At 42.1% G+C, this 27,515-nt stretch overlaps 1 protein-coding gene across 1 annotated transcript in view; it reads left to right on the top strand.

Moving 5' to 3' along the window:
- Positions 1 to 27,515, top strand: part of ANXA4 (annexin A4) — a 64,726-nt gene that overhangs the window by 15,841 nt on the left and 21,370 nt on the right. The window contains exons 2-7 of the mRNA XM_028516768.2: positions 11,605 to 11,659; positions 17,248 to 17,335; positions 22,262 to 22,356; positions 24,902 to 25,015; positions 25,805 to 25,895; positions 27,406 to 27,485. Coding sequence (XP_028372569.1) covers positions 11,651 to 11,659; positions 17,248 to 17,335; positions 22,262 to 22,356; positions 24,902 to 25,015; positions 25,805 to 25,895; positions 27,406 to 27,485 — 477 coding nt within the window. The 5' untranslated portion in view covers positions 11,605 to 11,650. The remainder of the gene's footprint in view (positions 1 to 11,604; positions 11,660 to 17,247; positions 17,336 to 22,261; positions 22,357 to 24,901; positions 25,016 to 25,804; positions 25,896 to 27,405; positions 27,486 to 27,515) is intronic.

The raw sequence follows: 27,515 nt of genomic DNA, 5'->3' as shown, positions 1-27,515 counted from the left end.
GCCACTGGACCCTACAGGACGCCTACTACATCAGGCCACACTACCAAGACACAGAGTCATAGCAGCTCTACCTAATACATAGAAACAAACACAGGGAAACTGCCAAAATGAGGAGACAAAGAAACATGGACCAAATGAAAGAACGGATTAAAACTCCAGAAAAAGAGCTAAATGAAATGGTGAGTAGCAATCTATCAGACACAGAGTTCAAAACACTCTTTATAAGGATGCTCAAGGAACTTAGTGAGGCCCTCAGCAGCATAAAAAGACCTAGCCAGAAATGAAGGGTACACTAATTGAAATAAAGAACAATTTACAGGGAAATAACAGTATAGTGGATGAAGCCAAGAATCAAATTAATGATTTAGAACATAAGGAAGCAAAAAACAACCAATCAGAACAACAAGAAGAAAAAGAATTTTAAAAATTATAGTATAAACAGCTTTTGGGACAACTTTAAGAAGTCCAACATTCACCTCATAGAGTTGCCAGAAGGAGAAGAGAAAGAACAAGAAATTGGAAATCTATCTGAGAAAGAGTGAAAGAAAACTTCCCTAATTTGGTGAAGGAAATAGACATGCAAGTCTGGGAAGCACAGAGAGTCCCAATTATGGTTGCAAAGAGGCCCACTCCAAGACATATCCTTATTAGAAGGCCAAAGGTTAAAGATAAAGAGAGACTCTTAAAAGCAAGAGAAAAGATGTTACTTGGGGAAAGGTTGCCACATGGGAAAGGGGTGTGAGGGAATGGGTTAAGAGGTGAAGGGATTAAGAAGTACAATAGCCATGGGGATGTAAATTATGGTATTGGAAATGGAGATGCCAAAGAACTGACACGCTTGACCCATGGACATGAACAACAGGAGGGATTGTCTGAAGGAGTAGGGGTGCTGGGTGGAGGGGGTCAAAGGAGGAAAAATCAGGACAACTGATTTTTAGCTTAATCAGTAAAATACAATTTAAAAAAATTTTATATATGTGTATGTATGTATGTTTGTATGGTACTTCCCAGCATGCATTTCTGCTAGGGTTCTTCAGATTGGTCACGTCTCCCTGTGTCTGCTGTACCACCACAGTGTCCACCCCAGCACCTCTTGGTTGGTTTGGGAGTAAGTAAATTCAGTAATAAGTTTACCCGCAGCTCCTCAACTCAGGTGGTAGGCAGGGCTGCAGTTTTCTTTATGGATCCCCACATCTCATCATACAGAGCTGATGGAGAGGTATAACCCATCTCCTTTCGCTGTATCTGTCTTAACTTAGTTTAAGTTCCTCTCAGCTTCTGACAGTATCACATTTCAGTCCTAGTCTTTTTGGATTGGTCATGACTTTCTTCCTTTCCCTTCCTCTCTTGTCTTCATGAGGTTTTTAATGAAAAATTGGGAGTGTCTGCATCAGAAATAGCGAGTTCCTTATTTGAAGCAGAAATGCCCTGTGGAAGATTTTTAACAGTTCTATTTTTGTGTCCTTCTGCCAGAGTCAACTTGGATTCTGGAAGGATTTGGAAATAGAGCCCAGCCCTGTCCCACTGAAGGAGTGGTGGAATCAGGGAGAGGGGCAGCTGCCCACAAAGCTAGAACATTTGCAGGGCATAGGAGGCATCAAAATAAAATGGAACATTTGAAAGCAGTGTTTATTCTCAGGCCACTTCCAGGTCTCCAAGGCTGAGCCAGTGTAAATCTATGAAAGAAAACTCAGCAGCTTTTCCTGTTCATCTGGGAAGTGTTTTCTTCCCTCATGGGCAAACTGAACTGGCTGTTTTGGTAGGGAAATGAAAGGGCTGCATAATACCTGTTTTCCTACCTACAGGCAAATGAGACCTAGCAGGACAACAGGAAGCCTGGCTGCATGTCTGGCTTTCTCACTAGCTCACTGCAGATCCCTTCCCTACTATACAGTAGCCCCCTCCAATCCACAAGGGATATGGTCCGAGACCCCAGTGGATGCTTGAACCTGTGGGTAGTACTGAACCGGATATACATACATACACACACACCTATGATAAAGTTTGCTTTGTAAATTAGGCACAATAGTAGATTAACAATGGCTAACAATAAAATAGAACAATTATAACACATATGTAATAAAATTTATGTGAACATACGACCTCTCTGTCTCTCTCTCTGTCTCATAACAGGGGTAACAACTAAGTGACTAACGCACGTAGCACAGACAGCGTGGATACACTGGACATGGGGATGATTCACATCCCGGGTAGACAGAATGGGATGGTGCGAGACTTCATCGTGCTGCTCAGAACTGCACAAAATTTAAAACTTAGGAATCGTTTATTTCTGGAATTTTCCATCCAATATTTTTGGACTGTGGTGGACTGTGGGTAATTGAAACCACAGAAAGTGAAACCACGGATCAGGGAAGACGACTGTATCTTAGATTTTTTATTCAGGTCCAGTCTGTCTATTCCCTTCCTGCACCATAAGATTTCTTAGTGTCCTTATATCTCAGCCTTGGAATTGCTTTCTTACCTGTGGTTAGCTTAACATTTTGATCTTATCAACTCTGAGATCAAAAGAATAGTTGTGTTTGAAGTCTACAGGGCCATCACCTCTAACAGCTTAAGCAACTTCCACCTAGGGCTTGAGAAAACATCATAGCTGAGCCGAATCCACAGCTTTGATTGAAAGCCCATACTGTTTTTGGTTCATAGTAAAAGCTAGAAGAGCTGTATCTGGCATTTCTTCTTTCACATGCTACTGGTGCATACTGGGTAATATTATGATTATATTGATGTGGCTAGAGCTAGTATAAACATAATCAAAAGAGTTATTGCCCTGGCTGAGTGACTTAGTTGGTTGGAGCATCATCCAACACACTAAAAAGAATGCAGGTTCAATACCGCGTCAGGGCACACACCTAGGTTTCGGGTTTGATCCCCAATCGGGGCAAGTATGGGAGGCAACCTGTCGATGTTTCTCTCCCACATCAATGTTTTCTTTCTTCCTTCCTTCCTCACTCTTCCCTCCCCCGTCTCTAAAATCAATAAACATACCCTCAGGCGAGGATTAAAATTTTTTTTTATTATTGTTCAAATACAGTTGTCTCCATTTTGGATTTAAAAAAATTTTTAAATGGTTATTTTTTCTAACCTCCTTAGACACTAGCTCCAGAGCACAGAACAAAGAATACAAGGCTGGCTTTCCTGGTGCAGAGCCACTTAGCAGTGGCCAGGCCTGCCCCAGGGAGGAGTGAGCCCCATGACCAGGGGGAGAATGGCTAAAGGCTGGGAGATGACATTCAGAAGGATTGTAGAAAGCCTTGCAGTGGGAAGACAGTTCAGCTGAGTCACCGCCAACAGCCTCCAGGATATTTTTTTTCTAATGACAGAGAAAAGGCATACGGGATAATTTCTTGTATGAAGGATGTATAGGTAGAAATCAAAGTGTGCTTTTTAGTGCCTAGACCGGTATCTGGTATTCAGATAATGTTTGTTGAATGAATGAACATGAAACATCAGTGAAACTGTCATATGGGTCTCATGACCGTGAGCCATTATCAGCATTATCAGCACATCATCTTCTTGTTTCTATGGTCACTGACCTGAGCAGAGGGGAATCCAGTTTGCCTTCACTTAAAGGGCAGAATACTTTGAAAACACAGACACGGACAAAACCCAGCTCACTAGAGTTCCCAAGGTCGCCAGTTCACAGGCGGTACCAGCAGTCACTCAGATAACAAAAGAAAACCACTTCAGGAAATTTCAACACTGAACTCTGTAAGTTGAATGTGTTACTCAGAGAAATGAGGTAGGTTAGCTGTGTATTTATAAAGTTTATTGGAATATACTTTGATTTGTGCCCTATTGGAAGCTTCTGTCTGTGGGAACTGAGGGATTAGGTGACGTAGGAAAACCTTTAGTAAGGCAGGCATTGAGCAGAGAGTGGAGGACCCAGCCAGCTCTCCCACCAACCATTTGGGCCACCTCAGCGCTTTTTATTTTTTTGATCTTTATGACTCCAAGTCATTAAGTTATTGAGTAGATTAATTAAGATAATGTGGAGGACTATTTAATAGATGTTTCTTTCCTCCTTCCCTTTGCTTTTTAGACAAAGGAATCATCGGAGCAGAGTAAAAACTTTAATAGACTGGTATACATGGAAATGCTGGAGAAGGAGTGAGGCTGTTTTTAATTATATGTAAAATATATGTTTAATACTATTTGTGGATCAAAATTATTATTACTGTTGTCCCCCACACTGCTGTGAATAAGTGGCTAAAATTTGGACAAAAATGTGTCAGTAATTTACTTGCCAGGTGCTGGATGAGCTGGAATAGATTCTTTCCTAAGATTACTTAGGCAGGTTTGCAAATTTGTCTGCATTGATTTAGCTTACACACTTAGCCTTTGCAATTTCTTGTTTCTCTAGACTCAAACGCCATCTCTGCTACTCCCTTTACTTTTAGAAGGATCTTAAGTTCCAAAGAAAAAAGTTGCTTTCATTAGTTTTGAATGCCGCAGTGCTTGGGTGGGGCCCAGTCACACCCTCCACAAATTTGTGGACTAGAAGTTTAAATTTATCATGCTGTGGGATGCAAAATGAAACCGTGTACCAAAGAAAAATGGTGAATGACTCACTCACATGTGATCTTCTGAGAGAGAGGGATGATTCAGGAAGAGTGTGCCACCAGGACAGCAAATCCCTTCGCAATGAACGTTCTGATTGCCTGTCCTGGGATGTGGGTCAATGTTATGAAACTGAATGGAGGTCGCCAAGTGAAGTTGGGATCTCGAGGACAGTATCTGGTACCAGGATACTGACATAGTGCCACATCCAGAAGGACCAGGGAAATTGGATTCATGAGCATATCAAGAAGGGATTCAACTGTGAGGGACAGGTTTCTATTTACAGGCTTACTACACACATGCACTCACACACAAACACACACACTGCTAATTTATTTACATTGAGAAATATGATTGTTACTTAGACAAAAATCCTTATGCTCCAGTAGTTTGCAGACAGGTGAACATGGAACCCTAGTCCAGAGGTTGCTTGGCATCCCTGCAAGTAGAGCAATGGGTTTTAGATGGATAACATTCATTTTCACAGTGGGGAAATATCTGACCCTGGACCAGTGTGGACCCTGGACCACTTTTTCTTGAGAACAGGGCTTTGAATAAAATTTCTGAGTAAGTCTCTTTGATACTTTTGTGTGGAGCTTGCACTGCCCTTGGACACAATTTTTAAAAATATGCTAATACATTTCAGTTAGTTGGCTTCAGCTCAGCTCAGGACCTAGTCTTTCTCATTGAAATGAGTTTGTATGTCTTTGTTTTGATGGTTATTTGCTGATTTTACTAATCTAATGCTTGGGGAATAATCTAATTTGCCTGCTTTCCAAATTCTGGGCATGTGGGGAGGAATGCACCATGTGGCTGTCTCCATGTTTCTGCAACATTACTTGAAACCAGAGGTTCTTGTTCCATGTACCTGCAGTCTGCCGTAAGGGCATAAGAAACTTTACACCAGAGAGTCATCACCTGGCTTTCAATTTCTGGCAGTGATAGAATAGGGTAATTTCTGGGATGGTGTAATAATTATCCTTCTACACATTCAGCCTGAGAACAATATGGATGTGCTCTCGACATACCTAATTTTTCTTTATTAATCCTTCATAAAATATTTCTGCAAATTTTACTTATTATTCCCTGATGTAACTGCTATTGGAATAGGTCTCTTATGTTTTAGTTCCTAGCTTTCTTTCAGTTGCTCCAAAACTACGCCTTAAGCCCTGTCCAGGTAGCTCAGATGGTTTGAGCATTGTCCCCATGTGCCAAGGTTGAGGGTTTGATCCCCAGTCAGGACACAGAAGAATCAACCAGTGAATGCATCAATAAGTGGAACAACAAATTTATGTTCTCTCTCCAAAATCAATCAATAAAAAAATAAATAAAACTGTCTTAAGATCTTCTGGAATTGCAGAATTCCATATTGTAAAGAAGTGACAGCCCTGGCTGGCGTAGCTCAGTGGATTGAGCGTGGGCTGCGAACCAGGCATTCAGGTTCGATTCCCAGTCAGGGCACATGCCTGGGTTGCAGGCCATGGCCCCAGCAACCGCACATTGATGTTTCTCTCTCTCTCTCTCTCTCTTTCTCTTTCTCTCCCTTCCCTCTCTAAGGATAAATAAATAAAATCTTTAAAAAAAAAAGAAGTGACAGCTTTCCACCCACATACTGCCTAACACTTTGGGATTTTTAGACGTCACAAACCTATGGTCCCTTCAGTCTTCATCTGTGTACCTTGAGGAGTCCTGATGCTTTAGGGTCACTTGAACCACACCCAGTCCTGAGTGTGTTTGCGTTTCATGGGTGTCAAAGCCAAGCCACAGTTGTAGAATATTTTGCTCCAACCGTGAGCAACAAAGGAGTTTTTCAGCCCCGACAGCATTCTGAGTCATTGTGAAGTTGGTCATGTTGTTCGGGTCGTGGAACTGTGGGCTGCCCTTCAGAGAGAGGGAAAGAGTGAATCCAGGGGGCTGAGGGGGAAAGGGTCCCTGTATAGAATGCCCAGCGCTGCAGGGCCGTGGGGTACGTGGGAGGACTTACAAGGGAGCTTCTCGGCACGAAGGGCTTTTTGTTCTTTGGGGGCTGACCATTTTGTGCAGTTAAGAAGGGGTCTGTTGACATTGTGTATTAGGGGAGGGGTCCCCTCTCTCCATTCCTCCCTATCCTTGCCAAGAGTTACTGAGACCTTACTGAGAGTACCGGGTACTGTGCTAATAAGCATTTGTGTGGATTAACTTTACATGGGTTATCTGATATCTATGAAAGAACTAGGGAGTACTACTTTTTACATTCATTGTTCTAATTAGAAACTACTTTGGTCTAGTAAATAATATTAACAGCTGTCTCTATGTAAATGAGCTTATGCTGTGTGCTGTCCAAGTTTCAAAACAAATTATCTGGCTAAAAGTACCCTGTGTTCAAGTATGATACATTTTTTCCTTTAGTAAAATATTTCCAGCTCATTGAATAATAACTCTCAGTTATTCCAGGAAGCTTTGCTGAGGCAGTCGTTCCACTTCTTGATGTGGTCGAAAGGACTGAAATATTTGTATTGAAGGCTGGCTTTTGTGGGAGGTGTCCCCTTTCCCTGCCCTCACTCGTCGTTTAGTCCAAAACTACATGGAAGCAAAGGGACGGCCGTTGCTTCTAAAAGCTGTGTCTGCCAGCTTATCAACCAATCAGCACTTCAGTCCAACTCACATACTAAGTACATTAATGATGCATATGGGAGCATTTTGATAACTTATATGATGTGACACAGAGCCTCTAGGTGAAAATGTGGCTAAGGCCCATGAAAGTCTCAAAAAGCCCTGCTCTTGGCTCACCCTAGCACGTTCTGGGCAGATGTGACAAAGGCACCCTTCCTGCCTCCAAAGATGGTCTTGGCTCTACCCCATCCCCATCTCATGCCACTCTGGCCCTAGTTCTTGCTGCTTTTGTTCAAACACAGCAAGCTCATTCTTGCCTCAGGGCCCTTGCAGTACCTGTTCCCTCTGCCTGAAGCAGTTCTCCAGAACCATGACGAGCCCCGTCTTACTTAAGTCCTAGCTCAATGTTATCTCCTTGATAGCCCTGTCCAGTCCAGCTCCTTCCCGGTAACCCGACCACATCCTCCTCCAAACCAGCGTTCAGCAAACTTGTCTGTGAAGGGCCAGATATTAAATGTTTTCATCTTTGTGAGCAGCACAGTCTGTCACCACGGTCAGTTCTGCATCACAGAGTGAAAACAGCCTAGACAATGCGCGAACAAATGGCTGTGACTGTGCCTCAGTAAGTCTTCATCTGTGAACACCGAAACTTGAATTTCATATAACTTTCACATGTCACGAACTATTCTTTTGATTTTTTTAATCAACTACTGAAAATGTGAAAACTGTCCTTAGCCTGTAGGCCGTACAGAAACAGGATTTGGCCCATGAACTGATCCCTGCTCCCTGCCACAATCCTGTTGTATTTCCACCTTACTGGTGTCTGAATTATCTTGTTTACTCACTTGTTTATATGTTGTCCATCTCTCCTGGCAGACTGTAAGTTCCTGGAAGGCAAGTTCTTTGTCTTATTCACTGTATCACCTCCAGCAACTAGAGCAGTGCCTGGAGTGCGGAGGGGCTTTATGAGTGTTTGGTGATTGGATGAATAAATCTATATTATTCCACGAGACACTAAATCCAACAAAGTCCTCCTTCCACATCTCTGATGTGTACCCTCTTCCAGAAACCACAACCTACACAGGTCTTTGTCCCTGCCTGTCTGTCCCTGTAGTATTATTGAAACTGAAGGGCAACCAAAGCCGGGGCTCATGCTGTCTGTCACTGCTCAGCCAAAAAGCAGACAGGGATTGGATTCTAATTGTGCTTTTATTAATATCAGCTGCCAGCAATCTGAGACGGTGGTAGGTAAAAAAACCCCTAACATCCCCCTTACCTTGAGCTTTCAGAAGCAAGTTGACATAGTGGAAACATAGGAATTTGGAAGGGGGAAATCACTAGGGGGAGCACCAACGAGCTGTTTCTTCTGGGAGGGGGAGCTAAAAGGGGAGTCACACAGAATCTTCTGCAGTGTTATCGCTCCTATTTGCGTTAGCCATCTGTGCTTCCCCAGACAGCTGTGGTTTATGGCTGGGGAGGTTTCATGCTCTCTGGTTAGGGAGGAGAGGTATAAGCCCTTTGCCCTCAATTGTCCTTGGTCAGGGGAGATAAGGTCTTGCAACTCACCAGTTGGCTGTATATTGCTTAAACTGTTTGGCCTTGTTTGATTTTCTTATCTCAGTTTCCCCATTTCACTTGCCCAGGAGTTTTCCTAGCTTCTTATTCTCTTGTCTCAGCATCTCAAGCCTTCTTGATCCCTTGGGTCCCTCCAAGCTACCCCACAGTATAGTCCTTACTTACTATGCTGTAAAGTATGTCTCTTACTATATCATTCTCTGCAAAACCAAAACCTTTTCACAATTTTCCTATCACCTACAGTATAAAGTCCAACTCCTCAGATGGACCCTTACTAGTCAGTCGCCTGCCTGCTTTTCCAGCCTTATTTCTGAGCCTTCCCAGAGTGAGCCCTATGCTCCAGCGGCCTCATCTCCTCATTGTCTCTGAAGTCACTGCACCCTCCCACCTTTGCTCAGAGAGTGCACCAGTGCTCGTTAGCATTCCTCTCAGACAGGCGTTCCCCTATCTAATACACAAAAAGTCTGCAGTGAGTGATGGGAACCAGGAAGGATGGAGCTGAGCCTAGCCAAAGCCGGAAGATGAAAAGTGAATACGGACAAACTCAACTTAATGAGTGACAAAGTGGGTTAAGGAGGGTTTAGTTATTTGGGGGGGAATAACTGAATGGTGCTGCTTGGTAGGTTTGTTGGGGCTAGTGCTTTTCAAACTACTGTACAGGCAACTATTTGAAGAATCTTGTTAAAATGCAGATTCTGGCCTTAGGTGTGGGGTAGGGTCTGAGATTTTGCATATTTTTAAATATACTTTATTGATTATGCTATTACAGTTGTCCCATTTCCCCCCTTTTATTCCCCTCTGCCCTGCACATCCCCTCCCACCTGCATTCCCCCCATTTGGTTCATGTCCATGGGTCATACATATCAATTCTTTGGCTTTCACATTTCCTGTACTATTCTTACCCGCCCCCCCCTGTCTATTTTCTACCCACTATCTATGCTACTTATTCTCTGTACCTTTTCTCCTCACTCTTCCCCTCCCACACCCCCACTGAAAACCCTCCATATGATCTCCATTTCTGTGGTTCTGCTCCTGTTCTAATTGTTTGCTTAGTTTGTTTTTATTGTAGGTTCAGTTGTTAATAGCTGTGAGTTTGTTGTCATTTTACTGTTCAAAGTTTTGATCTTCTTTTTCTTAGATAAGTCCTTTTAACATTTCATAATAAGGTCTGGGTGATATAAACTCCTTTAACTTGACCTTATCTGGAAAGCACTTTATCTGCCCTTCCATTCTAAATGATAGCTTTGCTGGATAGAGTAATCTTGGTTGTAGGTCCTTGCCTTTCCTGACTTGGAATACTTCTTTCCAGCCCTTTCTTGCGTGCAAGATTTCTTTTGAGAAATCAGCTGACAGTCTGATGGGAACTCCTTTGTAGGTAACTGTCTCCTTTTTTCTTGCTACTTTTAAGATTCCTTATCTTGAATCTTGGCTAATGTAATTATGATGTGCCTTGGTGTGTTCCTCCTTGGGTCCAACTTCTTTGGGACTCTCTGGGCTTCCTGGACTTCCTGGAAGTCCATTTCCTTTGGAAGTTTGCCTTCATTATTTGTTCAAATAAGTTTTCAATTTCTTGGTCTTCCTCTTCTCCTTCTGGCACCCCTACAATTCTGATGTTGGAATGTTTAAAGATGTCCTGAAGGTTCCTAAGCCTGTCCTCATTTTTTTTTAATTCTTATTTCTTCATTCTGTTATGGTTGAATGTTTCTTTCTTCCTTCTGGTCCACACCATTGATTTGAGTCCCAGTTTCCTTCCCATCACTGTTGGTTCCCTGTGCATTTTCCTTTATTTCACTTACCATAGCCTTCATTTTTTCCTCTAATTTGTTACCATATTCAACCAATTCTGTGAGCATCCTGATTACCAGTGTTTTGAACTGGACATCTTCATTACTTAGTTTTATTTTTTCTGGAGCTTTGATTTGTTCTTTCATTTGGGCTCCCCCCCCCCTTTTTTTTTTGTCTCGGCATGTTTGTTATGTAGTAAGGGGTGGAGCCTTAGGTGTTCACCCGGGCAGATTTTGCATTTTTAACAAGCTCCCAGGTGATGTCCACACTTCTGAGTCTAGGATGATTCTTTGAGTATCAGTAATCTAACTAAATGCTTAGAAAAGGAGCCTTTTCCATAGCACTTAGATATGGAAACAGGGAATCAGTGGGCTTGCCCCCCAGAAGCCTGCCTGTGTATCATGAGCGTGCCCAAGAGCCCTAGACAACAATAAAGACATTTGCATGCCGAGTGACTGAGTCAATGTGTGATGATTGAATTCTTCTTGGTGAAGGAGGGGTTGCTGAAGAGAACTAAGGAGTGTGTTAGGCTGCAGCTTAATGGAAGAAGCACCTTTAAGTCCTGAGATGGTGGCAGTGAAGGTGGCCATTGGGAAATGAAGAGTCTAATATTGGTTGGGCTGCTGGCCTGTCCTCACACACATGCTTACACACACACACATACACGCTGTTGTAGGCTGGAGAGCAGCACTTTCCCCTGGAAATAGCCAGATTATCCCTTCTCTCCAAGGAGGCACCTCTTCTGATCCATTAGAACATACAGTTCGGAATCTAGGTTTTGCTTGAGTACAAGTAATGTACTTCATTGTAACAAAATAATAGGAATTGTTTCTGTAATGTGTATCTCCAAACAGAAGAGTGGTTAGGGAAGTATTCTGCTGGTGTAATAAACTTGCCTGTTTCAACAGTGTGTCTTTAATTATTAGCCTGGCTTTTGTATCTTTGACTAGCTAATAGCTGGCCTTTTGATGAAACTGGGTATTATTTCCTGATGGTTTAACTTCGTGTAAATTGTAAGATATCCAGATTAATGATTTCCCCTCATCAGTAATTTTCCCTCTGCTTTTATCACAGAAGAACTTCTGCTTGGGTGACTGAACTCTGATCTTGGCAGAGAGTCATGGCCATGGTAAGTTGTGGAGTGCCTCACCCTACCTGGTGCCAGCCGCAGACAGGTACAGGATGCTTACTGAGTGACAGTTGGCCTATACAAAGGCTTGTTTGTTCAACAAAGGGGAGGGAAGAGGAAACGAAAGGCAGTTCCTTCTTTAAAGCACCATTTTAATTTCTTTCCGGGATGGTGAATAACTTGACCCTGAATATTGATTTAAAGAGAATCCTTTGAATCCTTCTAACATCCTGAAATACAGAATCAAGTTGTAGTTCATTACAAAAAAGTTAGGCAAAGAAAAGAAAAAATGAAAATCCCGTAGATACCTCCAGGACAGGAGTGCCATCCACATTTTGGTGCGACCCCATCATCACAGACTCATCGGGAAGGGTGCATCTCGCCATGTGTGCTTGTCATCTGCCCCTGCTTTTGGCTGTGACTGGACTCCTTCGAGCTTGGTTATCTGATCTTTGAGACAAGCAGGGAATCGGATCCCTTTGAGAATTCCATGAAGTTCGATGCTGAGATGGAAACTGAGCTTCTTAGCTGCAAACATGGCTCTGCCTAAGGCTGGCCATCTGCTCTTCCTCTCCCACCCAAATTAGGTTTTGGAATGGGCAGGTGATTCTGACCCTTGCCATTCTGGGAGGGAATAATAGAAGTAGAACTTTATATCTGGAGAGAAACTAGAGATCCTGCCAGATCTAGATGCCTTCCTTTAGGAAGCTAGATGTGTAAACTATCCTGAACAAATAGTAATATACTCTTAAATTTCTTTTTATGTTAGACATTCTAGAACTTTCTTCATCATCCCTGATAGTCAAAGGCTTACTCATGCCTGTTTAAAATCACTTACGTTTTAATTTAAAAATTCATTTCTTCTTGATAGATTCTCCCTAGACACGGAGAACATTACTCAGGATGGTTTACAGTGCCCTTACTTTTTGCCAGACATGGTACTTGGCTCTGGGAACTCAAAATTCATGGGACACGCCTCCTGTCCTTAACAAGCTCACAGCCTTCCTACATGTGATGACTGCAATCAAGTGATCCTCTGATGTGCTTTCCACTCAAGGAGGATTGCCTCAGAGCTTTCATCTTTTCTCCTAGGACCTGTTTCCCATCATGACTGTTACTTATTGAACAGATAAAGGAAGTTTTTAAAGGAAATGAGAAACACACAACGGTCACAATATTGTAATTCCCCATTATGTTCCATCATCTTATTTTTTTTTATTTTATTTTAATCATTGTTCAAGTATAGTTTTCTCCCTTTTACTCCCATTCCAGCCCAACATCATCTTATTTTAGACGCTTCTCACATGTATCATGGTTTTTAAATACTGTATTAGTAATAAAAAGCATAAATAACAGTTTATTATGTATTTAATCTTCACTATGCTAACATGTTGATATTACATTTTGTAGCTGATTAAAACTACTCTAGATGGTGAAAGTATGGATGTTTAAAAAAATTTTTTTCATTTATTGATTTTAGAGAGAGAGAGAGACATAGCTATTTATTGTTCCACTTATTTATTCATTCATTGGTTGATTCTCACATGTGCCCTGACCAGGGATCGAACCCATAATCTTGTTGTATGGGGATGACACTCTAACCAACTGAACTACCTAGCCAGGGCTGCAAGTATGGATGTTTTAATTTTCTTCTTAAATTAAAAAAATTTTTTTTTTCCTGTCTGACCAGTGTGGCTCACCTGCTTGGGCATTGTCCCACGAAGTGAAGGATTTCTGGTTCCATTCCCAGTCAGGGCACATGCCTGGGTTGTGGGTAGGTTCCCTGGTCTGGGCGCGTATGGCAGGTAGTCAGTGGATGTTTCTCTCTCACACTGATGTTCCTTTCTCTCTTTACGCCTCCCTTCCCTTCTTTCTAAAATCAAATAAATAAAAAATATTTTTAAAAATGTTTTCCAAATCTTTACAATGATTATATAATATGTTTCTAAAAGGGACAAATGTTTTAAAAGCTGTTGTACTCAAGTATTTTGTTAAAATTTTATAGAGGCATAATTTACATACAATGAAATACAGAGCTCTTAAGGTTACTGGTAAATGAGTTTTGACAAATATGTGTACCATGTAATCTATTCTTCCATTAAGATAGAGCATTCCATCACTCCAGGCAGTTCATTCATGCCCCTTCCAGGTCCCCACTCTGCTCCTCACTCCACACCGGACAAGCAACCACTTTTCTGATTGTTATCACCGTAGATAGTGGTGGTTTTGCCTGTTCTAGAACATCCCATAAATGTAAACATATAGCATGTACTCTTTTGTGTCTGGCTTCTATTATTCAGCATTATATTTTTTTGCAATCCATCTACTATAATTGTCAACATTTTGCAATCCATCCATGTTGCTATAATTATCAACATTTTGTTCCTCCATGCTTTTTATTGCTGATTAGTATTCCATTATATTGTATTCCAGTCTTTTTGACTTTGATCATGTTCATTATCATTTTAATAACTGAATAATATTTCATTGATTGTGATGTAACACCCATTTCTAGCTATTCATTTTTGTCATTCTTCACTATATCCTTCCTATTTCCTTTGCCTGCCACCACAGAAACTTTCCTGGGGTGGTAACCTCTGCCTTCCCAGAACAAATAATGGTACATTATACCTTGGAATTTAATCAATATGGTTATTTTAGGGGTAACAGGAACAGATTTCCCAAGCTTATCTTTTTCCTGGGGGGAAAAGGGTGACTAAGAATGCCAATTGATAAGCTAAACCACCTTTGCAAATCCCTCTTATCACTTCATCTTGTTAGATATTAATTTTAATCCCTTAGTAGTTTCCCTCAGTAATGCAGTTTGCTTTAAAGTTGAATGTGTTTGAGTACCACCCTTTTTTTCCTTCAACACTGGCGTTTCAAAAGAACCTTGTAAAACATTCAACTCAAGAAGTTGTTTTATGGTAGGGCCAAGGGCTGAACCAGGCCATGTTGGAATTTTGATAGCAAATCACCAATATGCTTTTTACTGCTGATTCGTAGTAGAAGGAAATAATTGCCTGTGTTAATTTCCTAGGGCTGCATAACAAAGTACAGCAGCCTGGGTGACTTAATAGAAACTTGTTTTCTCACAGTTCTGGAGCCCAGAAGTCCAAAATCAAGGACTGGCATAGCCACAATCACTCTGAAATTTATGGGAGGCTCCTTCCTTTTCTTTCTAGTTTCTGGTGATTTCCTGGTAATCTTTAGGTGTTCCCTGGCTTGCAGCTGCTCAACTCCCATCTCTGCCTTAATCGTCATGTGGTGTCCTCCCTGTGTGTCTCTGTCTTCACATGCTGTTTTCTCATAAGGACACCAATCATGTTGGATTAAGGACTCAACCTACTTCAATAAGACCTCATCTTCATTAAATTAATTGTATCTACAATGACCCTACTTCTAAATAAGATCACATTCTGAAGTACTGGGGTTAGGACTGCAGCATATCTTTGGGTTTGTTTGTTTGTTTGTTTGTTTGTTTTTTGGTTGGGGATACAATTCAACTCATAATAGCGCCCAAGGAAGTGAATGTCACAGATTCTACTTTCCTCTGTCAGGTGTATGAGAATGATGACTACATGCTGGATGCTGACCATGTCTAGGAGGTGAAAGCCTGGTCTTTCAGCAGATGAGGCCCACACTGTCTTGTACATGAGGCATTTTTGGTGGGCTTGGTGTGGGCTAGAGTGGGTCTGAGAAGTGCGGGCCAAGGAGGACTAGCTCAAAGAGCTCAAGTCTGACTAGACTAGAGAACTAACTGCCTTAGAGTATGGAAATTCTCCATGGCTTTAGATGGTCCATATTCCATCATTGAATCAAATTAAACCATTAGAAAGCCTTAGATCTATTCTATATGGGTTTTGCCACCGTGTACAAATGCTGTATTCTGGATCTTGCTTTGGCATTATCTCATAGGTTTGCGTTAGGGATTTTAACACACACACACACACACGAATGAATCTCACAATTATGTTTATTGTGGAAATGTTGAAGTCATATTTGATGTTGATGATAATAATAGCTACTGAGTTTGTTTGAGAGTTTACTATTTGCTGGGTTCTGTGCTAAGTACTTTGCTATATTATCTGGCTTCATTATTACAACAACCCTCTGGGTTGCTATCATTATTTTTAATATACAGGTGAGAAAAACAAAACTTCCCCTAGAGCACAGGTGGCAAACACAAGGCCCGCGGGCTGAAAGCAGCCCTCCACCTTGTTTTATTGGGCCTGGTGCCTTGTTTCTACCCTGTGGCAGTGCCAAACTCTTGCTTAGCTGTTAAGGAGTAGTTACATTTATACAGTCCTAAAATTACATTTGATCCTTTGAAGGCAACCATGAGGCTGATGTGGCCCCTGGTGAAAATAAGTTTGACACCCCTGCCCTAGACCACACAGCTAGAAAGGGTTGAGGCCAAGATTCAAACTCAGGTCTATCCCACTCCAATTTCTGTGTTTCTTCCCACTAAGCTTTACTACTTCTCATTATAGTCTATAAAAAAGTAAAACAGCCCTGGCTGATGTGGCTTCATGGATTGAGCACCAGCCTGTGAACCAAAAGGTCACCAGTTTGATTCCCAATCAGGGCACCTGCCTGGGTTGAAGCCAGGTCCCTGGTTGGGGGTGTGCAAGAGACAACCAACTGATATTTCTCTCGCAAACATAGATGTTTCTCTCCCTCTCTTTTTCCCTCCCTTCTACTGTCTCTGAAAATAAATAATTTTTTTTAAAAAAGTGAAATAGAATACAGTATCATCATCAGACCTAAGATGTTAACACTGATTTTTTTAATGTCATCAATATTGTCAGTGTTCAAATTTCCAATTGTCTCATAAATGCATGTTTTTTTATTCTTTGATTCAGGATCAAAATAAGGTTCACCCGTTGTGATTATTGATATTCCTTTTTAGTCTCTTTTTAGCTATAGTTCCCCTCCATCTCTCTCTTTTCTAATTCTCCTTGTAATTTATTTGTCTACAACCCTGTGGTGTGGGTTAACATTTTCCACTCTCTTCAGTTTACTATAAGTTGGCATTTGGTTCTAGAGGTTTGATCGGACTCGGGTTTGACTTTTTCCCTTTGTGTGTGTGTATTGACGGGGATGGACAGGGTGGGGACAAGGTTACTGCGTAGGTTGTTGTGTAACTTATTTTGCCTCTTCCTCTTTGCCTCTGTCCTGCTGCTCCCATAAAAGCCAGTTTCAGCCTCAGGGCCTTGGCTTTAGCTGTTTCCTCTGCCTGCAGCACTTGCCCTCACTGAGCTTTGCATGGTCAGCTGCTTTATGTCATTTGGATCTCAGCCTAAATGTTATTCCACAGAGCAGCCCCTCCAGGACCCCTCTCACCACCGGGCACTTGGTGGCACATTTATTTGTTGGCTTATTTGCTATCTGCCCTCTGTCCCTGTCCCCCAAACTGGAATACCAGCTCCACAGAAGAAAAAGCCTCATCTCTCATGGTCCCTACTGTATGCCCAGTACCTAGAATAGTGTCTAGCCCACTGTAGGTGCTCAGCAAATTTTGTCTAATGAGATGCCTCCGTCTTGGTAAGATGTTGCCTCTTGGTCACCTCTTTCTCTGTGTTTAGGAGACCAAAGGAGGCACCATCAAAGCTGCATCAGTGTTCAATGCCAGTGAAGATGCCCAGACCTTGAGGAAGGCCATGAAAGGGTTTGGTAAGTGCCCTGCCCCCTTGCGTGTGACGTGTCACAGAGTCTTACAGAGGGTGCTGTGTCCACTGGCCTTTGTGAACAGGTCTCACTCTCAGAAAACACAGTGGGAACAAGTTGGCTTTCCAGGAAAAATCTGATGGAAGGGCCCAATTACTCATTTTACTACAGAATTTTTAATTTAATGTTCTCATTCTCTACATTCCCAATTATTTCAACCTGTTTTGCATTATAAGATTTTAAAATCGATATGTTAATATTTAGAAATGTATTTATTTTCCAGTTAGTGCTAGATGTGGGTAGTGCCATAAGGTTCACAAAGCACTTTCACAAATATTATCTCAACGGTTATGCACAGTGACCCTGTGGTTTAGTAAAATCAGCTATTCCTACTGTTATTTTCACCCCATTTTACAAATGTCAAACTGAGACCCAGAGAAGTGAAGTAACACAGTAAGTCACATAGTAAGGAGAACTGAGCCATGAGTCACACTCAACAGAGCCCCGTGCCGAGCCTGGGCTTGCCCATGGAAGTCCACACTTTTTCCCCTGAGCCCCTCTGCCTGTTGCTGTGATTAGCACAGCTATGCAGTACCAGCGTGCAGCATATGGGATTTTACGTGAGAAGGCTATGTGTACATAACCAGAAGGGCTTATCGTCCAGTGAACTACCTTCCATTTAGCTCCCCCAGGGCAAAGGCTTCATGCCAGGTGAGCACGGTCAAGCTGGGTGCACTTCAGGCTACCCTGGCCTAGGTCCTTGCCTGGGTGGACACTTGGCCAGAGAACTGCTTCCTGGCTGTAGCTGCTATTTTGAATCTCCTTGAGTTGTAGATTAAAATATTGACCATGTATTTCTATCTAAGAACAGTTCTTTTTACTTAGCCCCAGTGCTCCTAACTGCAACAGCAACGATAACAATAATAGTGAATATGTATTAAGCTCTACTATGTGTCAGGCACAATGTGCTCTGTGGATTACCTGTTTTAATCCCAATAGCCATTTTACTGGTGAAAATGTTGACATGGATGGAGGTTTGCTAACTTGCCCAAGGTCTCAGAACTAGTCAGGGTTAGAGTCAGGATTCTAGGCAATCCCAGGTAGTCTGACCTCAGACCTGGAGCGGGAGCCGCTGTGCCACCGTGCTGCCCAGCTCTGAACAGAACATTGGTCTGAATCTATGTATTTATCTCCTCATTTTCCCCTTTTCATACATAAAATGTAAAATGTATTTGGCCCACTCTTTTTTTCAGGCTAATCCTGATTCTTTGGTATATGTCAAAAACAGCATAATTCAGAACGTGGACCACATGGCATTCAGAATTCTCAGAATCAGAGCCAATGCTTTTTAGGGCCTGCTGTGTGGGGGCAAATGCAAGGTGGATGGGCGGGGAAGACAAGAGTTGTAACACCTAGTCCCTGGGGTCAACTAGTCCATGGGCACTGGTAATCAAGGCAAATAGGAAAATAACTAGGACCACTTCATGGTACGACAGCTATAGGAGGGGCACCAATATTAATCTTATTGGTTATCTTAATCTGATTCAGAGAGGAGACCTGAACCCCTGCATTGTACGTGGGAGCTTCAGGAAAAACTGCCTGAAGAATGTAGAATTTGAGGTGGGCCTTGGGAAATAAGTTGGGTTTTAATAAATAGAGCTAAGAGAGAATGTGTCTCAGGTTTAGGGAATAGTATGAGCAAAGACATGGGGTGAGTGTCTGGATCATCCCATTTTCCAGTTAACTGAGGCCCATGGGAGTCATAGTAAATACGTGGAAAGGGGGCTTGTAGCAGGAGGTACTTGCAAAGCAGGAGTTGGCTGGTTGGGAACTGCCTGAGCAGGCAGTTAGCAAAGGTACCAAAGGGGGGTCCTGGAGTGCTACTGAGAAAGCCAGCTATAGAACACAGGCATGGGGGTAGGGTGGCCCAAAGGCATTGACAAGGAAACAACCAATGCCAGAACCATGATGCTAAATGGAGGGGGTTAGGGATACATAAACCAATAGACTGGTAGTGAAGGAGGTCAAGAGAATAGGGTACAGTACAGTTGGGTCAACTACAATAGTTCAAAAGTTGAGTCTATGGATTCGGCTGCCTGATATCCTTTTATATGGATCTTTCTTTAGAGTAGTGAATGCAATGTTGTAGAGAGGTCTCAGGTGCCAAACTGCCTATAATAAAGCCAGCAAACAGCAAGTAAAGCCCTTGTGTATTCCTGGGCAGGGGAGGGACACTGTGAGTTTTTCTTTATAGGAAAATGAATCTGGCAAAACTTCAGAAAAATCAGTTAGAAGGTAAGTGTTGTGCGTGGGTCACCGGCCAGCAGTGACCACAGAACGCTGTGGATGGTTCGCCGAAAAAACACGCGTGAGACAAACACACATGCACAGAGACAGACCAGTTTCTGTGGGGAAGTAGGGACGAAATGGCCACCCCCCCTAGTGGGGGGCGCCCTGATTTACCGTCCATACCTGCTTTTATTGGGCTCATTTTGCATAATAATTCAGGTAAAGTACAGTATTCATTAGGGGGAAGTAAGGAACTATAGAAAACAAGGAAGTCTGCCGGTCTATTGAGTAGGGGTCAAAGAGCTGTAAGACTTTGAGGAACAAACTTCCTCCTTGGACCCTTCTCATTCAACTGAGAGCATTCTAAACAAAGAAGGTTTTACAGTAATTTACATGTTCTTTCTTAGGCCTGATCACCCAGGGAATCCGCCCCTTTTCAGCACAGAGCTGCACCACCCTATCATTGTTTCAGGCTTAGCATGGGAACTAAGGCAATAAGGAGATTTTCTCCCAGACGATGAGAACTCAGGCTATGTCAAAGCCAAGGAGTGAGGGTCCATCACCCCCTTTTGCTGCAGCCCCCCAAGTCCTTCTTTTGGGGGCCCTCCCAAAGTGATCGTGCCTGGCTTAGGTCGTTCCCCCCGTGGGGAATCTTACCCGTCTTTGGCTAACCGACCAAGCTTTTGGGGGTTCAGTTATGAATAAAGCAGCAGAAGCAGCATTCCTGCCAGGGAGATAAGGTTTTGTCTCCTTACTGGCTTACGGTTCCAAGGGCGGTTCCAAGGGCGTTCCCTTAGCCTTAGCCTAGGCGGGGGTTTCAGCTTCTGATACCAGTCAGGGCGGTTCCCAACAGTAAGAATACTAGTTGGCAGACTTTTGCAGTTGTTTAAAAAAGAACCATGAAGTCCTGAATGGGAGTGGGAGTGGTAGGAATTCAAAACAGGGAACAGATGAAAAAAGGTAGCAGGGCTAGATTTTGCACAATTTGGCAGGAAATTTGAATGTGGAGGAAGAAAGAGGGTAAAAAAATCAAAGCTATTTCAAGGATTTAAACTTGACTGACTGGAAAAGAGTGTTGTCTCTCACAGAAAATAGGATAAGCAAAAGGCAATGAGCCTTCTCTCCCCAGCTGAGATTTCTGAAGGGGAAAAGAATGGTTGTATCTATTACCCTCTTTAAACAAAAGAGAGAGAGAGAACAGAAAGTGGGTACCTGAGGTATGTAAACAAAGTTCTGTGGCTTCTTCCCTATACCTCACATTTTTCTGGATTTCTGATTTCACGAAGAATAACCCTGGAGAATCTATGTTTTTCATTTCTCCCTGAAACATTTCAGTAGAAGAGTCTGCATTCCACACAGCTCCCCACACAGCACAATGAGGAAACACAAAACTCACGAAACGTATATGAGCATCCAGCTGTTACTAAGACGAGGGACCAATTTGAGAAATCAAAATAAATGACCCTATAAAAAAGCTGCTGCAAAAACAGGCAAACACAACTTAGAACATTTCTAATTTGTAATTCATATTGTAGTTTGGGTAGTATATTGCATCATGCAAATTTATGGGCCATTATAAAAAAAGGAGCCATATGAGATCAGGAAAGACAGTTTGGAAATGGAAAACACAGTTAACGATATTAAAACTCAGTAGATGCTGTAAGCAGCCAATTTAGAGCCTGCAAAGTGCCAGATTGGTAATTTGAAGGACAAATTTGAATTGTTTCAGCATTCAGAGAAAATTATGAAGAGGCTAAAAACAAGAAAAGAAAAAGAACATGGAAATAGATACATGAGATCCAAAAGACAGGAGAATTCCTGAGGAACGGGAAGAGTATGCTCCCAGTCAGTGTTCAGTGCCTAGTAGGTGCTGGGCATTGTGCTGAGTCAGCGATTTTCAACCTTTTTGATCTCATGGCACACAGAAACTAATTACTAAAATTCTGCAGCACACCAAAAATGTATATTAGATTTTTTGCCAATCTGACAAAAAGAGACATAATTTTGATCTACAAACAAAATAATAATAGTAATTACCTACTGTTTTTGCGCCTGAGTGACTTTTTAAAAAATCAGGTGCCTATAATTGTATATAAAGATTGCTGGTATCAAGAATTAACCAATCAGACACAACGTTACGCAGCGTGACCAGTAAGATACAAATGTATTAAATGGTTCAAGATAGGGCATTCACATCCAACAGCTATTGTTGTGTTGGCTATTGTCATTTTTTTATTTGACAATCTGAGGGAGTAAAGGGCAGTGCCGCTAGCCAAATATTCAGGTACCGCATGTTTTAAAAATTCTTGCAGCTCACTAGTTGAAAACCACTGTGCTATGTAATTCACTTGATTGTTCTATTTAACACCTGGAGCAGCTTTATAATCACTCACATTTATAGAAAAGGAAACGAATACTCAGAGAAGTTAACTATTTTGTTTGGTGGTATGTAGGTAATTAAAGGAGAGGCTTAGACTCAAACCCGGTGTCGGTTTCCCCCCAAAATGGACAACCCCCCTGAACAAACCTCTTTTCTTAGAAAGCTCTCTGTGTGTATTTGGGTGGCTTTGCTTTCTGCAGAGGAACCCATTTCTCGTTCCTCTCTCAGATCGCACTCACTCACTGTCTTCACTCCCTTGCCAGGCACCGATGAGGACGCCATTATCAACGTCCTTGCCTACCGCAACACGGCCCAGCGCCAGGAGATCAGGACAGCCTACAAAACCACCATCGGCAGGGTAGGTCACAGTCTCTCCACTCTGGATTCCTGAGGTCGCCCTGTCTTTTTGAAAGATGGATGATTTGCCCTATTTAAAGATAGTCTTGAAATAAAATGGTTTCAACAGGCTTCCCGACCTGTTCTTAGCAAGAAGTGATTTCAGGGAGCTGTTGATTCACACACAGAGCTCAGGGCCCAGCTTGGTCTCCTCCTACCCAAGTCCTCTCGGGGACCTGGTTGTCGTATGGACTTACCCAGCAGCCTTTGAACACCGGGCAGGGCTGAGCTTCCAGTGTTGCTTCCCTAACCCTGATTAGGCTCCTTTTATGCCACTTCACACTGACTGAAATATTTAACTTCAGCTTGTTTTAAACAGGCTCTCCTAGGATTCAGGGTCTAATTCCGCCTCTTCCACATAAACCCATCTGTAGCATATATGCATTCCTTTGATGATTCTCAGTTGAGGAAAATTCTAGAATCTCAGATTCTAGAATGGGGCTGATGTGTCTGTGTATGTGTGTATATATAATTTATTAACGCATGCGTTCAGCGGTTGTCTACTCACCATGTTTTGCCCTTCTGTTTGAATCCCACACCCCTCAGGAGACCTCTCCCAGTCTCCATTTTCAATGACTCACTCACCAGCGTCATTAAATCCTGTCTTCCCACATCACTGAACACCTTTCTGTGTGATTAGCAAGAATCTTTTCATTGAGGGAACACCAATGAGTTCTCCATGTCTCAGAGTACAGGAACTCTGATAAGTATTTCTGTTCTTGAGATACTTTACAACCAGTAGACTGTGGCTTCTACTCAAAGACAGGCATTAAACTACTGGGCAAGACAGGGACAGGGCTGGCTCAGCTGTCTGGAGCATCCACATGCAGACCTTGTGGGGCACCCCATAGGGAATGGAATTATCCATAGCTTGGACTGTCTTCTGAGCATTAAACTCTTCTCCATTCCCAAAGAAATTTAATGAGCACAAATAGGCATGAATGTGCATGTGATGTGGGAACTAGACACCTAAAGCATGTTGCCACACACACTCGGGATCAATTATTCCAAACTTCAGGACTAAGCTAATCTAATGGCAGTTTGTTGAGATGACCAATCTTAATGGACAAGCACTAATTCATTCATTCATGCATTCATTCATTCATCCATTCATTTCATATGTGGATATAACACCAAAATATTCACAATATATTGAAATACTGTGTAACAGAATCAGGTTTGTGAGGTTCAGAGATCTGGACTTGAATAGTAACTTAGCTCCTTATTGGTTGGTTGCTCTTAAGCTGGTTCTTAAACTCTCTGACCTAGAAATGTGAATAAATGTCTTTAGAATTTATTACTTTGTCCAAATAATTACATTTCTTTTTAGGAATTGAGCCTTAAGAAATAATTATGAGTGACCAAAGAGATACAACCAAGTGCCTGTGTATACGACATTAGAAAGACAAACAGGGAACTGGTTAAAAGAATTATATTGCATCTACATACGGAAATTTCTGCAGCTATTAAAAGTGTCATAGGTGAAGACTCAGATACAGACAGCAGAATGGCAGTTGACAGAGGGGTGGGGATTGGGGGTTGGGGGGCTGGGTGAAAAAGGGGAAGGGATTAAATACAAATTAGTAGTTACAGAATAGTCACAGAGATGTAATTACAGCATAAGGAATATAGTCAATAATATCTTAATAACTATGAATGGGGCCAGGCGGGTGCTGGAAATATCAGAGGACCACTCTGTAAAGTACATGATTGTCTAACTGCTATGCTACATATCTGAAACTAATACAGAAGAATATTTTAATGTAAACTGTAATTGAAAAAATGTCATAAGTGAATATTGACTTGGAAATATATTCAAGATATATTGCTTAAGTGTGCATATACATTTAAGTCAATATCTATAAACTTTTTGACCTTGGGACCCCTTTACACTCTGAAATTATTGAGGGTATTTTGTTTTTGTGGATTATATCTATTGACATTTACCATATTAGAAATTAAAAATCAGGACATTTTAATTTATTTTTTAATTTATTAAGAAAGTAAACCATCACATGTTAATGCAAATAACAATTTTATGAAAAATAGCTACATATTTCAAAACAAAAAAATTTTAGTGAGAAGATTGGCATTGTTTTATGTTTTTCAAATTTCTGTGTTGTCTGGCTTGGCAGTTGAATTCTCTATCTGCCCCTTCATTGTTTGTTTGCTACATGCGGTTTTTGTTGAGGTGTATAAAGAAAACCTGGTCTGATACAGATATGTAGTAGGAAAAGGGAGGAGTATTTTAGTAGCCTTTAAACATAATTATAGATTTGTAGATACATCAAATATTCTGTGGCAAACTTAGCTGTACAATTGTGAAAGAAAGTGAAGAGGCAAATAGTGTCTTAGTGTTTTAATGAAGATAGTTATATCTTCATTATGAACTTCATATGACCTCGCCGGTCTCCTGAAAGGGTCACGAGGATTCCAGAGACCGCACTTTGAGAGTGGCTGGTTTAAGATACCGTAGCAGTTTAGGAAGCTGCTTTCTTGGGTTGCAGGACCTGATAGATGACCTGAAGTCGGAGCTGAGTGGCAACTTTGAGCGTGTGATCGTGGGGATGATGACGCCCACCGTGCTGTATGACGTGGAGGAGCTGCGAAGGGCCATGAAGGTCTGTGCTTTTCTCCTCTCGTGCTCTCCGTGCTGGCAGGGCAGACACTGACTGGCTTTCCCAGGAACCGTGACAAAGGCCCTCTGAGAGTGGGGAGGATGAGGGATAGGAAGAAAATTCTCCTTCGTTGATGACAACTTGAAAGCATGGCATTGCATTATAACACTTGCAATTTAAAAATTGTTTTCCAAAAAGGCACAGAATTGTTCTCTTTCCTGTGGCTGCATAGGGTGTGATTATGGTGCTTTCACTGCAGCTTCAGAAACTTTCTTGCCATGTCAGCTACTGTTGAGATATGAAACTCTACAACTGACACCTTGGAGGCCTCTGGGTCTTCTATAGGCTCTAAAGTAGCAAAAAAAGTGTCCTCTGCCTCCCTAGACACCAGATCTACTACTCTCCTCAATCATGTCAATAAATACCCAGTCTTGTGGATGGCTTGGGGCTAGGCTCTGGAAAAACAAAAATGTAACAGCTTTTGCCAGAAAATTCTGCCCTTCAAGCAAAAGTACAGGGCAGGTCAAGGGAAGATTAAGCTCCAAGGGGGCAGAAACTGTGCCTAACCTGACACAGTAACCAACACTTAGAAACAGCCCATAAATGTTTGTAATTACTAATACTGATTACAGTAAATACACTGGAATTTGGGACTATTAAAAATGAACCAATCCCGTAGCTAGAGCCCCGTGGGTTGTCTTGATTCTCTGCAGATTTATGGCTATATTCCTTCTCTCTCTCTGGCTTTGTGAACTAACTCACAAAGCCCTCTCCCCTGGATTTCCCATTTAGGGAGCTGGCACAGATGAGGGCTGCCTGATTGAGATCCTGGCCTCTCGGACACCTGAGGAGATCCGGCGCATAAACCAGACCTACCAGCTGCGTATGTAGCATCCTCAAGTGGCCTTGGCTGAGGTTTCATTGTGATCTGAGAACTAGACTAGCAACAGAGGGTTACCCACTGATCAGACTTTCTTCATAGAGAGAAACACTGGCTATGAGGAACCCTCAGTTCTAAGCTCTGCTTTAAGGCAGATCCATGTCCAGGCAGGTTGTTGGTCTCTCAAGACATCTCAGGTGAACATGCTACTCCACCTGGGTTTCCCAGTGCCTAAGGTACCTGGTACCTGTCACTTACCCTGAAAGCTGGAAACTTGGTCCTTATTATCAGAGGACTGAAGGTGCTTGTTCAAAAGTGATAGCACCAGTGAATGTTAGCATTCCAGGGAATGGCCCAGAGGGCTGTCTCCCCCAACTGCTTACCTTCATTCAGACTGGACTGCATGTCCTCCAGCCATCACAGAATGATAGCCATTATTCCCCTCTTAAGAATCTCCAGAGGCTGATACATATGAAGAACCTTTAAAAGATGCATGCATTTTTGCCCTAGGAATATAATAAAAAATGCACAAAGGTTTTGACCTCACAGCATTTATTTGATATTTGTTATATTAGCTATAAATGTCCAATAGTTTAGCATAGTAGCTAATCAAAATATGGTACATCTTTGCAGCAGACTACTATGTAGTTATCAAATGTATATTGAAGGATATTATTAAGTAACAGTAAATAGTATGATACGTGGGTAAGTGAAAAAGACAAATAAAATAGTATGCCATGATTCCATTGTTTTAAAGAAAGAAAAATAATATGGGTGTGGGGGGTGCAAAATGACACAGGGTATTCACCAAGACATTATCAATAATTATTGTATCTGGATGATTAGATTATAGTGAGGGGTTTTTTTCTATTGCCCCACCCACCTCTGCATTTTACTTATTTTTTTCCTAAGTTTTCTGTAGTACACATGTACTACTTTGGTGTTTAGGTAAGTGTTTAGAGAAGTCTATTCAAAACCTTAGGAGTTGGATTCTGGCACTGATCTCCACGTCTGCTGAGTGCAGGTCTTCTCCCCTGAGAAGCGCATCTTGACGGCTGTGAAAGGTTGGCACTTCTCTTGGGGAAGCTCTCAGGTGAATGACGTAGCAGACGAGGCACATGCTAGAATTTGGGCTTGACAGCCCTCAGTTTGTTCCAAAACACACTTCTGGAACTCCACAGTATTTGCTTTCCGATGGTTTCTGTTCTCTGCGTCACTGAAAACTGTTTAGAACGGACCCCTGAACAGTAGGAACAGTGAGGATTACATCCCCAGCTTTCTCCACCTCCCATTTTAAGGAACAAGAACATCTTGTTTTCACTACAATGGCAAGCTAACTTATCTTGACTGTTTTACTGGAGTTGTTTTTGAAATACTGTGTGTGAGGTGAAGAAGCTCATGAGGAGCTCCTTCGCTACACAGGCTGGTCCTGGAGGGTACAGAGGCTCTGGAGTGTGACCCAGGGGTGAGCAGGACTCTCATCCTGATGTGGCTAATTCTACTTTCTTGCTAGAATACGGGCGAAGCCTTGAAGATGACATTCGCTCTGACACGTCCTTCATGTTCCAGAGGGTCCTGGTGTCTCTGTCCGCTGTGAGTGGCACCCTCTGCTGGCTGCTTCTG

This window comes from Phyllostomus discolor, chromosome 6 (genome assembly GCF_004126475.2).
Source record: "Phyllostomus discolor isolate MPI-MPIP mPhyDis1 chromosome 6, mPhyDis1.pri.v3, whole genome shotgun sequence".
NCBI classification, from domain to species: Eukaryota; Metazoa; Chordata; class Mammalia; order Chiroptera; family Phyllostomidae; genus Phyllostomus; species Phyllostomus discolor.
This window is presented reverse-complemented; position numbering and strand designations above follow the sequence as displayed.